Source organism: Megascapheus bottae, chromosome 2 (genome assembly GCF_031878675.1).
Source record: "Megascapheus bottae isolate mThoBot1 chromosome 2, mThoBot2.hap1, whole genome shotgun sequence".
NCBI lineage: Eukaryota > Metazoa > Chordata > Mammalia > Rodentia > Geomyidae > Megascapheus > Megascapheus bottae.
Genome location: NC_143510.1, coordinates 76499533 through 76512096, shown reverse-complemented (window position 1 = coordinate 76512096; position 12564 = coordinate 76499533). Strand labels below are relative to the sequence as shown.

The 12564-nt window shown below is 41.2% G+C and overlaps 1 protein-coding gene across 2 annotated transcripts in view; it reads left to right on the top strand.

Moving 5' to 3' along the window:
- LOC150067344 (uncharacterized) overlaps positions 1 to 12564 on the top strand; it is a 250923-nt gene that overhangs the window by 92959 nt on the left and 145400 nt on the right. Inside the window, exon 6 of one of the 2 annotated variants that reach the window (XM_090328384.1) lies at positions 3920 to 4548. The exons of the other annotated variant lie outside the window; for it this stretch is intronic. Coding sequence (XP_090184510.1) covers positions 3920 to 4037 — 118 coding nt within the window. The 3' untranslated portion in view covers positions 4038 to 4548. Of the gene's footprint in view, positions 1 to 3919; positions 4549 to 12564 lie in introns of those variants that run through there. 2 annotated transcript variants of the gene reach the window in all.

Below are 12564 nucleotides of genomic sequence, written 5' to 3'. Positions count from 1 at the left end.
ATTGTAGGCCTTTGTGCGTATGCCTTTGAAGGTTATATCTGGTTCTTAATCCCCTCCTTTTTGCTCTCTGCTTCCTGTCTGCCATGAGGTGAAAAAGCTCCTCCACCACACATTCTCAATCCTTTGATGTTCTTTTCAAGTACATGAGGCCATGGTTGGAACCCTCCAAAACAATGAGCCGAACTAAATTCTTCCTCCTTAAAGTTGTTTGTGTCAGGTGTTTGGTCTCAGTCAAATAGGAAAAAAATCTACTAGACATTTTAGATCTTTTGTGTAGCTTGTTTATATTATCAATTTCTGTTTGTTTTTAATTGAGATAGAGTCTAGCTACGTTGCCCAAGCTGGTCTTGAATTTCTGCGATCATGTAGCCTCCTGCCTGACCTCCTAAGTAGCTGAGACTTCAGGTGTTCTGGGCTCATAATATCCATTTTTATAATTTGTTTTATATTCACATTCGATGAATTAAAACTTATGATAATATATATCATTATTATTATATTTTAATAGTAATTCTCAGACCAACAACATTGGCAAAGACCATTCAAAATAAAGAGATAGTTTCCTTTTGGCTAGTGGTGACAAGAAGCTTGCAAGCCAGTAATGTTCTCGTAGATATGACTGGCTCTTTGGAAGCTTCATGGCAGGGCCTGGAAACATAACCAATCTGTGGAACCCTAGGCCAGTGTTCATGGACTTAAAACCTTTGCCAGGCATCCTGTCCATGCATAGGGGCAAGAGTGTCTGGGGTGAGGTCCATGGAACGTGAGCCAGGATTGGCAAAGTCATAATGTTGGGCTCCCCTTTGCCAGCACTCATTCTTTCCTTTACTCACTGGATATTTTCCCATCTCACATACCAGAGACTTTAAGAAACCGATGTTTCTAGTATCAAGAGCCCTACAGTGCAGCCTAGGGCATGGGGCATGGAAGGAAAATGGATTAAGAATATAGGCTTTTAGCAGGGAGCTGGTGGCTCATGCCTATAATTCTAGTTACTTAAGGAGGTTGAGATCTGAGGATTGTGATTTAAAGCCAGCCATGGCAGGAAAATTCATGAAACTTTATTTTTCAATTAGCTAGCAAAAAGCCAAAAGTGGACATGGAGACCAAATGGTATAGCACTAGCCTTAAGCAAAAAAGATCAGGGACAAGCCTTAGACAAGTCTTAAACCCAAGCCTAAGTTCAAGACCCAGGACTGGCACAGAAAAAAAAAAACAATAAAAAGAATATAGGCTTTTCCATATAATGAGTGATTGTTGTCCTTAATGTACTATGTTATCTCTCATCTCTTTTGCTTTCCCTTGGTTATCTCATATTGTTACAGTATTTCACTTTGTTATCTGATATATTGGATATATGCATATTTGGATATTTGAAATTGGATAGGAAAGGGGGAAAAACAAGATGAGGGGTGGGGGTGGGGGGAGGGAAATGGGGATCAAGACATGATAAAGGGTATCAATGTATGTGAAGTAATACACCTTCCATCTGGCGAATGTAATGTAACCCTTCTATTAATTACAATAAAAATTATATGAAAAATATAGGCTTTTAATAATACTGTTGAGGAAAGGGGACAGGATTGATGAGTGTATGGGGTTTTCTTTAATTCATCTTCCAACGCTTCCACTGAATTTTCAATTTTATTCTTAACTTCCCAATAATTTTTATTTGGTATTCTGCTTTTATTTTCTCTTTCTGTGGATTTTTTTTTTTTTGCCAGTCCTGGGGCTTGAACTCAGGGCTTGGGCATTGTCCTTGGATATTTTTTGCTTGAGGCTAGTGCTTTCCCACATGAGCCACAGTGCCACTTTCGGCTTTTTCTGTGTATGTGGTACCGAGGAATGGAACTAGGGCTTTGTGCGTGCTAGGGGAGCATTCTACCACTAGGCCATACTCCTGGCCTCTGTGGATACTTTTTTATCTTGTTTTATTAGAGATTATATATATATATATATATGTATATATATATATATATAAAATTTTTTTGTGGGTCATGGGCTTGAACTCTGGGCCTGAGTACTGCTCGGGCTGGCTTTGAACCTTGATCCTCAGATCTCAGCCTCCTGAATAGCTAGGATTACAGGTGTGAGTCACCATTCTGGGCTATTTTTTTTTCTGGGCCAGTCCTAAGGCTTGAACTCAGGGCCTGAGCACTATCCTTGGGCTTTCTCAAGGCTAGAGCTCTACCATTTGCTCCACAGCACTGCTTCTGTCTTTTTCTGTGTATGTGATAATGAGGAATCGAACTTGGGTCTTCATGTATGCTAGGCAAGCACTCTACCACTAGGCCAAACTCCTGGCGAGGTGATATCTTTAGTACTCATTCAGGGACAAGTTTCTCCCTTATTTGCTATATATTCTTTGTGATATATGATAGCCATCACCTGTTTGGTTTCTTACTGTTTGCCTCTACTGTTGAAGGCTGGTACCTCTAGCTTTTCATTCATACCTAAGCATGAGATTCTGGAAGGTAGGATGGGAATGTTTTTGTTTGTTTTGGTCAGTTGTGGGGCCTGAACTCTAGGCCTGGGTGCTGACCCTGCGCTCCTCAGCTCAAGATGAGTGCTCTGCCACTTGCACCACAACGTTGCTTCCAGTTTTCTGGTGGTTAATTGGAGATAAGAGTCTTGTGGGCTTTTGTAACTGGCTTTGAACCACAATCCTCAGATCTCAGTCTCCTGAGTAGCTAGGATGACAGGTGTAAGCCACTGGCACCTGGCAGGATGGGAATGTTTTTTATTCTGAATATGTTTATTTCATAGCATGATTATCAGGGAGTTGGTTTAAATGCTAGGAGACTTCTAAAAGTCTTTTACAGATCTCCTTTTCCTGGAGAAATTCAGTTTCTTCAGATAAGAAACCTCATTATTCTAGGTTGTTTTTTTTTTTTGTGGGGGTGGTGCTGGTGGTGGTGGTGGTGGTGGTGGTGGTGGGGAAAGGTCCTAGCTATCAGGAAATTGTGTTCAAGAATATTTCTAACACTCATTTACTATGCATTCCAAATCCAGCTCTTTCCAGCCAACTCCATGCTTTGATGTAGTAATAATAGAAATGGCAGACTTTCACATATCATTTAGTGTGTGTCAGGTACTAATCTAACTGCTTTGAACCATTTAACCCTCCCAATAATTCCATGAGATACTATATTTAACCTGATTTTGCCCAAGAGGAAACTCAGGCACAGGGAGACAGAATGACTAACCTGAATTTACACAGTTACTAAGCTGTGAGGTCAGGATTTGAACTCAGGCCTTTTGATAGCCCATAGTGTATGTAATGTTGTGTCAGGAAATTGCCGTATGGAGGAATAAAAATAACACAAGTTGATGTATGGGCAGTCATGTTTCTAAGGGTTCTAAGGAAGAGAATTGGTCCATTTTGTTCACATTTAAATCCTAGCATAGTGTAGGGCAATACATCTTCCAAGAATGAATGAATCTCTAGTGATTTTTGTTGTTGTCATTAATGTAGAAATGACACTTGTCCCTCATGGGGACAGGCTACCTAAAGGAGGCCAGGGCCTGTATCCAGTGCTGGTAGCTTCTATTTTCTCTGCTTTTTACAAATTCATTTCTTTTTTGTGAATAAGGGAACAAGTGTAGATGTGAGATTCACACTGGGGCAGAAATTAATCCCTCAAAACCTTGAAGTGGTGTTGTGGCTCAAGTGGTAGAATGCTAGTCTTGAGAACAAGCTCTGAGGTAGCTCAAGCCCCACAACTGACAAAAATAGCTAAATAAGTAAAATAAAAATTTGCTGGATTATAAGTCACTATTCTATGTTAAATAAAACAACATTTTTATTGAAGATTATGGAAACCTAGAAGAGAGAATGTATAAGATGACTGAATGAAAGGTGATTGAAACCAGGACCTGGACCTCCAGGAACTTAGATCTCCCTTTCTTCTCTCCACAGATATTCACAAAGCCCCTCTACAACCAGTCCCACCGATACCACTGAGAACAAGTCAGATGACAGCCTTTCTGTTAAGGAGCTTATATTTTCTCAGATGAGAAAAACAACATGCCTTTGACTAAAGCCTGACAAACAAAACCATCACCCTTATGACCACATAATTTGTGTGGCATGGAGGCTCAGACCCAGGAGCCTATGAATACTAGGCAAGTGCTGCAGCACTGAGCTCCACAGCACTCTTGAAAGTGAATGAGGTGTTATTAACAGTCATGCTTGACAATAAGTGTCAAAGTGTCCAGAACACACCAGCAAGGTCACAGGCAAAAGGGAGAGAGTTGGAATAGTAGGTGGTAAGGGCTGGATGGTACTTGAGACTGGTGGGAAGCTTCATGTAAGCTGAGACCTGAATGAGGAGAAGGAGCCAAGCACAGAAGGTGACCGGGAAGAGCCTTGCAGACAGAGAACAACTAGAGCAAGGCTCCCCAGAGGAAAGGAGCTGGGAGCATTTGAGGAACAGACAGAGGCCAGTGTGGCAAAGGACAGGAAGGGAATAGTTGGGAATGGGACCAGAGACACAGAGGCCATGTGAGGTCGGGTCTTAATGAGTCTGGCTGTACTCAGAGTATGATTGGAAACCACTGGAATAATTTCATAAACTAGGTGATTACCTGCTTTTCTCTTAAGATACCAGTCTGTTGTGTGTTTATGTCTTCAAAAAATTATGTCATGGGCCGGGAGTTTGGCCTAGTGGTAGAGTGCTTGCCTAGCATGCACAAAGACCAGGGTTCAATTCCTCTGTACCACATACATAGAAAAAAGCTAGAAGTGGTGCTGAGGCTCAAGTGGTAGAGCTCTAGCCTTGAGAAAAGTCCAAGGACAGTGCTCAGGCCCTGAGTTCAAGCCCAGGACTGGGAAAGAAAAAAAAATTAAAAAAATTATGTCATTTTCATTGCTTTTTTCTTTTTCGTTGGTGGTGGGACCTGAACTCTAGGCCTGGGCATTGTCTCTGAGTCAGCTCAAGGTTACCGCCCTATACCTTGAGCCACAGCGTCACTTCCGGTTTTCTGGCCGTTAATTGGAGATAAGAGTCTCACAGACTTTTTTTAGTGCTGGGGCTGGCTTTAAACTGTGATCCTCAGATCTCCACCTGCTGAATAGCTAGGATTCCAGGCATGAGCTACCACGCCCAACTGCTCTTTTCTTGAGTATGATTTTTTAAAAGTTCCTACCTTTAAGAGATGCAAACTATGCTAAACTGTGCCATGTAAAGATCAAATAATATGATATCTGAAATTTACTACACAATTACAGATGAAACAGGATCCAGGTGAGGTGGAACACATCTGTAATCCCAGAACTCAGGAGGCCAGAACAGGAGGATTGAGGATTGAAAGTTCAAGGCTATCCTGGGCTTCATAATCAGCCCCTGGAGAGGGAGAGGGAGAGGAAGAGGGAGAGGGAGAGGGAGAGGGGAAGAGAATGGGGAGGGCAGGAAAAGAGGGAGAGGGATAAGAGGATTAGCTATAATTGCATACTTATTTATGGTAGGTATGCAGGGCTTTGGTTTGTTTGGATATCTTTGAATATTTTAAATAACTTTTAGAAGAATCATTCTTGCTATGTGGAGATTACCTTGTGGAGGAATAAGCAACAAGTTAGGCAGGCCATGGGAGTTTACTCACCTTAGCTTTAGTGATGTGGGAGCTTAGACTAGGGCATAATAAACAGAAGTGGGTACACTGGGGAGATGTTTTCTAGCTGGAGCTAACAGGAAACAAAATGAGCGAGTGGAGGAAAATGTTAGCTTGGCACTGGTTGATTTACAATGTTACTGATCAAAATCGGGAGGTAGGAAGAAATGTTCTCTTTGGCCATGTTAGAATGCACATGCCCATTCCTTCTTCCTGAAGAAATGTTGGGTAGGTGAGTCTGGAGTCGCATGGAACGGTCGGGTGTCTGTTAGACATTTCTTGAGCGGTTGCCCCAGGTGCGTAGACTGCTGACTCAGCAGCCTTTCTTACTTCAGCCTCTGTGCTGGCTCCTACTGACTTTCTGTGTATGTACCCTGACAAGTCCTGCTTGTCTGCTCAGCTATTATTTGGGATATGAATTACAGAGGAGAGATGCTTAGTATTGAGGAGAAAGCTCATGAAGAGTGTCTAGGCCCTGAGTTCAAGCCCCACAACTGACAAAAAAAGAAAAAGGTCATGTATAGAGGGGTTACTGTTACATAAGTCAGGTAGAAGAGTCATTTCTTTTTGGACAATGTCACCTCTTCCCTTGTTCTCTCCGTTTTCCCACCATCATCTACAAGTTGTATAGTTCATTTTCAACATAGTTCCTATTGAGTACCCCTTGTACATTTGTTTACACTTTTCCTTTTAATTTTATAGTGTTCTCTGCCCTCACCCTGCAAAGACTAGCTTTTCCTCCTGGATTTTCATTGTTTTAGGTTAATAACCTGAAGATAGGACAAGTATTCCAAGTTTCAAGTGGTAGGAGAGAACTAGGAAAGATCCCTTAACAGGTACCTATGTATTCCTGGTCCCATCAGTGCTGGTAGGGAAGCAAGGTCATGGGGAAGTCACAGGTGTAGGACAGGAAGGAAGGTACTCCAAGAGGTGTTCACGAGATTCACCACCTTCCTTACCTTCTGAACCTCCTGGTCATTAGAAGAGTTGAGAAATTGCCATTAAGTAAGCTGGATTGTATTATTATTATTATTATTATTATTATTATTATTATTATTAGTTGTGGGAGTTGAACTCTGGGCCTGGGAGTTGTCCCTGAGCTCTTCAGCTCAAGGCTGCCGTCCTACCCCTACCCCTTGAGCTACAGTACCACTTCCGGTTTTTTGGTGTTAATTGAAGATAAGAGTCTTAGGACTTTAGTGCCTGGGTTGGCTTTGAACCTGATCCTCAGATCTCAGCCTCCTGAGTAGCTAAGATTACAGGTGTGAGCCATGGCTCTCAGCTGTTGTGTTATTTTTGTTGTTTGTTTCTCAGGACATCTTTGCTGAAGGACAGTAGTCATAGTCATGTTACATTCTGCTTTTTAGTTTGGCAACATTGTTCTTATCTGCAGAGAAACATCTTTTTATGAAATTCAACAGCCATCAGGAGTTAGAGTAGAATAACAGAGTCAGTATTGTGTGTATTGTTGTGTTGCCTCGTGCTACCCTGGTTGTTGCTTCTTTCCAAACACAGGAGGATCAAAGTCTCCCAGGAGTTTTGTGCAGTGATTTGCTCACAGGCACCAGTGAGTCAGTGACCTATGAGGGATATATATGGACAGCCTCTTTTGAGGTGATGCTGCTGCTAGCATGAGGTCAAAGAAGTTCAGAGCTAGTGAGTCAATGCTTTGGCCTTCATTATCACATGTAAGGATCCAGGCTCCTGGCTTGGCAGTTACCATATTAGTCCTACCACCAGGCTAGAAAGCATCATGGTCAGGAGATCAGGCTGATGTCAGGTACAGTTCAGAATCTTGCTCTGCTATTTCCTAGCTGGGTGAACACAGGACATTATTAGAGCCTGTCTTCTTGATGTAGTTCCGGAGAAGAGTCAGTGATATTAGATGTAGAATATTCAACAAGGTGTCTGGCTCCACACAAACATGGCAGAAAAAATAACAGTTGCAATATCTAGAAGGATCTGTGCAGCTCTCAGATGTCCAATGGATGGTCTAGGAAGAGAAAAGAAAGGCACTTGAGAAAAGGAGACGGAGGAAGAGAGGAGCATAGAAATTGAGAACTCTGGATACAGAGAAAGATTTTAGTTCATAAGCCTTAATTTAGCCATTTTGGTCCATGGAATAGTATATTAATAAGCTTCAGTTTTCTACCTATAAATGGGCATAATATGTGTCTTGTAAAGTTGCTGTAGGGAGCAGATAAAACACGTAGTACGACACAGTATGTATAGGAGGCCTTCATTAAAGGAGAGCTGTGATGAGTAATGCTAGTAGCTGGGTCCATTGCTCATACAATAGAGACAGTGTAGCTGACAGGAGAAGGGTGGCCTCTTGCATTCCTGAAATTGTACCAAGTTAGCAATTATCTGCTTTGCAAGGGCAGAAGCTGATCCTGCCCAAATTTCAATTCTGATGGTTCAACAAAGATTGTTAGGGTATAACAAGGGCTTCTTTCAATCATACACAAGTTATTAAGAATTTGGAACACTAATTTTGGACACTCCGTTTTGCTCTGGACAACTCCTCTTTCTGTGAAAATCAGTATATACTAAATTCCCATTTCAAAAATGATGCTTTTCCCCCCTCTTTTGAATCTGAGCACTCAGGCTTGGGAAATTGCTTGTTCTCAAGTTTGTTCAAAGTTCATGGGAACAGCATCCCAATGTACCATTCCTGAAAAATGCTTAAAATTGCTTAAGTGGAACTGAATCACAAGGAAACAATCAGATACCATGAATATGACACATTCACATGACAAGTGCTCTGGACTTTTCAAAGACTTGAAAAACAAAGCAAAAACCAAAAAAGGCAGGGTTAGGGAAAAGTAGACACACAGAAAAAAGATACATGGAAGTTAAATACAACCTGTGAACCCTGAGTTACTTATAGCTCACTTCCTATCCCTTTTCATAAGAGAAAGAAACTGAATTATATAATACATTATGGGACAGCTGGAGATGTAGGGAAATATCCTTGATTTCTTTTGTTTGTTTGTTTTAACTCTAGGTTGTATTGTACCCATATCTCCAGCCCTTTTTGCATTATTTTTGAGATAAGATCTTTATTTTTGTTCTCATTGGTCTTGACCATAACCATTCTGTTTACGATTCTTGGTGTAACTGGGATGATGAGTATGTGTCACTACACCCAGCTTTTTTGCTCTGTTGAGATGGGGTTTCTGACACTATTTTGCTTAGCCAGGCTTAGAATTTCAATCTTCCTGATCTCAGCCTCCACACCTGCTGGAATGACAGATACAAGCCACTGTCCCCAGCTATTGCTTAAAGTGGGATCTTGTGAAATCCTCCCCCTGCCCCCAACCTCCTCAGGCTGGCCTCAAATTACAATCCTCCTAATTTCTACCTCCCAAGTAGCTAGGGTTATTGGTTTAAACCACTGATCCTGGCAACAGCCTTTCATTTTAAGGAGATGTAAGTATAAGTATTTGGAATTGCAATATCAGGATTTCTGAAACAAATGGTTCAAGAAATATATAAATGTATAGATTCTTATGTATAGGTATGTGGAGACATACATGGGAAGAGTAAGTGTTCATGTTCTTTGGAACACGAAAAATGTTAACCATCAGTTAATATAAATGAAAAATGTATGGCTGTTCAATGGGCAGTTCTTTCTGCAGATCTGACAACCTATGAGCCTTTTCCCAGCAAACACTGCATTGCATGAGAAGGCCTCCAGGTAACCCTGCAAGCACACCTGGTTGCTGTCATGGTTTGTAGATGTAGGGTCTCACCAGATGAGGGATCTAATGAGTTATTTGAAGCCCTTGGCCACTTTTCATGTTCGAAAATGCCTGGTTCTTTCTAACCCTGCTGGGCTTGGGAGCTACCTGGGAGAAAAGGCTTGCTCCAACAATGAAACAATAAAACAGACATTTGAGAAAGCAACCTTTAAGATAAAAACCTCACGGAGAGTAAAAATCCCTTCTGTCTTCTATAGGCATGTGACTTCTTAAGCCTCTGTTTGTAACTAATTTAGCACGAATCTCAACTGCATGTGTAATGAAGAAACAGTTATGAAAAATTCATGTGAAATTTCTGGGTAGAAAAATTCCCCCCCCCTCTCTAATAAGTTATATATCTCAGGGACAATGGATTTCTTTTCAAGAATGAATTTGTGAAGGACGGATGGATCTTAGGATCATTCTCCTTGGAGTGCCATTAGCATGTGGTGAGGCAGTTTGAGATCTTAATGACTCGACTCCATTATATCAACTGGTGTCAGATTTTAAACTGACCACACGAAATGTTGGGGGCAAAAAAGTAGTCCAGTAAACAAACTTATTAATAGAAGTGAAATCCCACAGGGAACATGGCTATGCACCAAGCAGAGGGGTATTAAATTCCTGTGACAAGTTAACATGGATTAAGTAACACTTTTTATAGTGCAAGCTCTTGGTATCAAATTTTGAAGCACAGCAACATCTAATAATATAGTTATTTATATTAACCATTCCTAAGAGGTGGCAGATAATTCTAAAGGGATCTGTTAAAGGAAAATATTGATTTGTCAAGGTATAGTTATTGGGCTTCTATTTTATATTTTGGGAATGAAGCCACATGTGCCTTCTTTAAGTTCATTTGTAATAATAATAATAATATTTTTTTGCCAGTCCTGGGGCTTAAACTTAGGGCCTGGGCACTGTCCTTGACACGTTTTGCTCAAGGCTAGCATACTGCCACTTGAGCCACAGCGCCAATTCTGGCTTTTTCTGTGTATGTAGAACTGAGGAATCAAACCCAGGGCTTAATGCATGCTAGGTGAGCACTCTACCACGGAGGCCATGCTCCCAGCCCAATTTATTACTATTTTGGGAGGTGATATCTTCTTGCAATATTTTCTATAGTACCTTCCAACTAGCTGGGCATTACATTGCACTGCTATTGATGTTGTCTGTTAAATACTTTTCATGACACTGAAACCAAAATACTTGACAGAAGTAGCTTATAGGAGGAGAGATTTGTGTTGTTCATCGACTTCTAGGGTTCAATTTCTGGTATTTACTTTTATACAATTGGAGAAAACATCATAGTGGCAGGAGCATGTAGCAGAGAAAATTCTTCACTTTATTGTGAAGCAGAGGGAGAAAAGGAGAGGTGGAAATAGGGAGAAGGGGTGCGGGGGGGGGGGGCGAGACAGAGACAGAGGATATAGAACACAGGGATACCTATAAGGACCTTCTTTCAGTGACATACTTGCTCTATGTCCTATCTCCTAAAGTTTCTAGAACCTCCAAAACTAATGCTTCCAGATGTGGCCCAAGCATTTTTTGGGGGTACTTCATCTACAAACATAAAAATATCTATGATGTCACCCCCCCCATTCACACAGCTGCCTTCAGACTGTAAGCCATCTTTAATGGTTCTAGAATAGTTCTAGAAAGTTGTCTCATTGAAGATCTGTGCCACCCAATAGGGCAGGGTTGACAATCTCATGAAAAATGATGTATCCCATTGATGCTATGTTTAATACAGTGTGTAGCCACAGTGTTCTGGAAAAGTCAATCTTTTTTTTTATTGTAATTAAGAGAAGGGTTACATTATATTTGCCAGGTAGAAGGTGGATCACTTCACAAACACTGATATCCCTTCTCATGTTTCTGTTCCTGTTTTGGAAAAGTCAATCTTATAGGAATTGCTTTTCTGATCTTCAATTGTTTTTCAGATCTGTTATTTTTCAGATCTTCATGAGTGTGTGTATGTGTGTTTGTGTGTACACATGTGCACACATATCCGCACACACTGGTATTAGGGCTTGAAATTTTGGTCTTATTCTCTCTTGTTGGTATTTTTACTCAGGGCTGGCACTCTATCATTTGAGCCATGCCTCTAGTTCTGGTCTTTTGCTGGTTAATTGGAGATTGTATATATATAATAATGAGTTGTCTGTCCTTGTCTGGCTTTGAACTGTGACCCTCAGATCCAAGCCTCCTGAGTTAGTGGATTACAGGCATGAGTCACTGGCACCTGACTAATTTGTTGTATTTAAATTTTCTTTTGAACATTGATTTCACTGTGTTCAATGCTTTTCTGTTTCTTTTTTTCTCTTGGTGGTTCCTTGAGGACTCTGATGATCAGGGAAGAGGCAGAAGAAGCCATTTCAGTTGAGGCTGGAGTGGTCTGAATTGCTAGATTCCTTGCAATCAGCAGAGCATCTAGTGACCTGTTAACTGTAGTGACGCCATCTCTAACTTATTTTGGAGACAGACCTAGGGGGACAGTTCTTGGGGCCCGGGGCAGATGTGTCACTGAAATGACTCTGATGTATCAGATATAGACTTCAATGTCCTTGTGTTCAACTTGGGCTGCATGGTGCTGGTGGTTGGCGCTGGGTGAAACCAGATTCCAGATGGCTGAAGAAAGTTGTGCCTTGGCCTTTTCTGAGCTGAAAACCAGACTTAAATCATATGGTTTCTCAGTTTCTGTGGCCGATATTGTGTCTATAACTGAGACAAGAATGAAAGCCGCTAAAGGGTCTGTCTGCACACCTTAAATCCTCTTCTTTGTGTCTTCAGTCCTGGAAAAATACAGACTTAATTGTGTATGTGTGGTTCATCTTATGTGTGAGAATTCATTTATTCAATCCACACATTATATATATTATATAGAATATATATGGAGAGAGACAGTGAGAGAGAGGGAGTGTGCCAGGCATCTTATTAAGCAGACACATGTACATGTACCTCTGTATATCAGTTATATGCTTTCCTTTTTCTCTTTTTACCTTTCCCCTTTTCTTCCTTCCATCTTTCTTTCCTTTTGTTCTTCCTGCCTGCCTGCCTGCCTGCCTGCTTCCTTTCCTCTCTGCCTGCTTCTCTTCTTCTCTTTCTCCCTTTTTTTCTTCTTCCTTCTCTCCCTTTCTTCCTCCCTTCCCCTCTCTGTCTTTCTTGTTTTCCCCCTTGTTGGTGCTATGCACTGAACTCAGGGACTTGC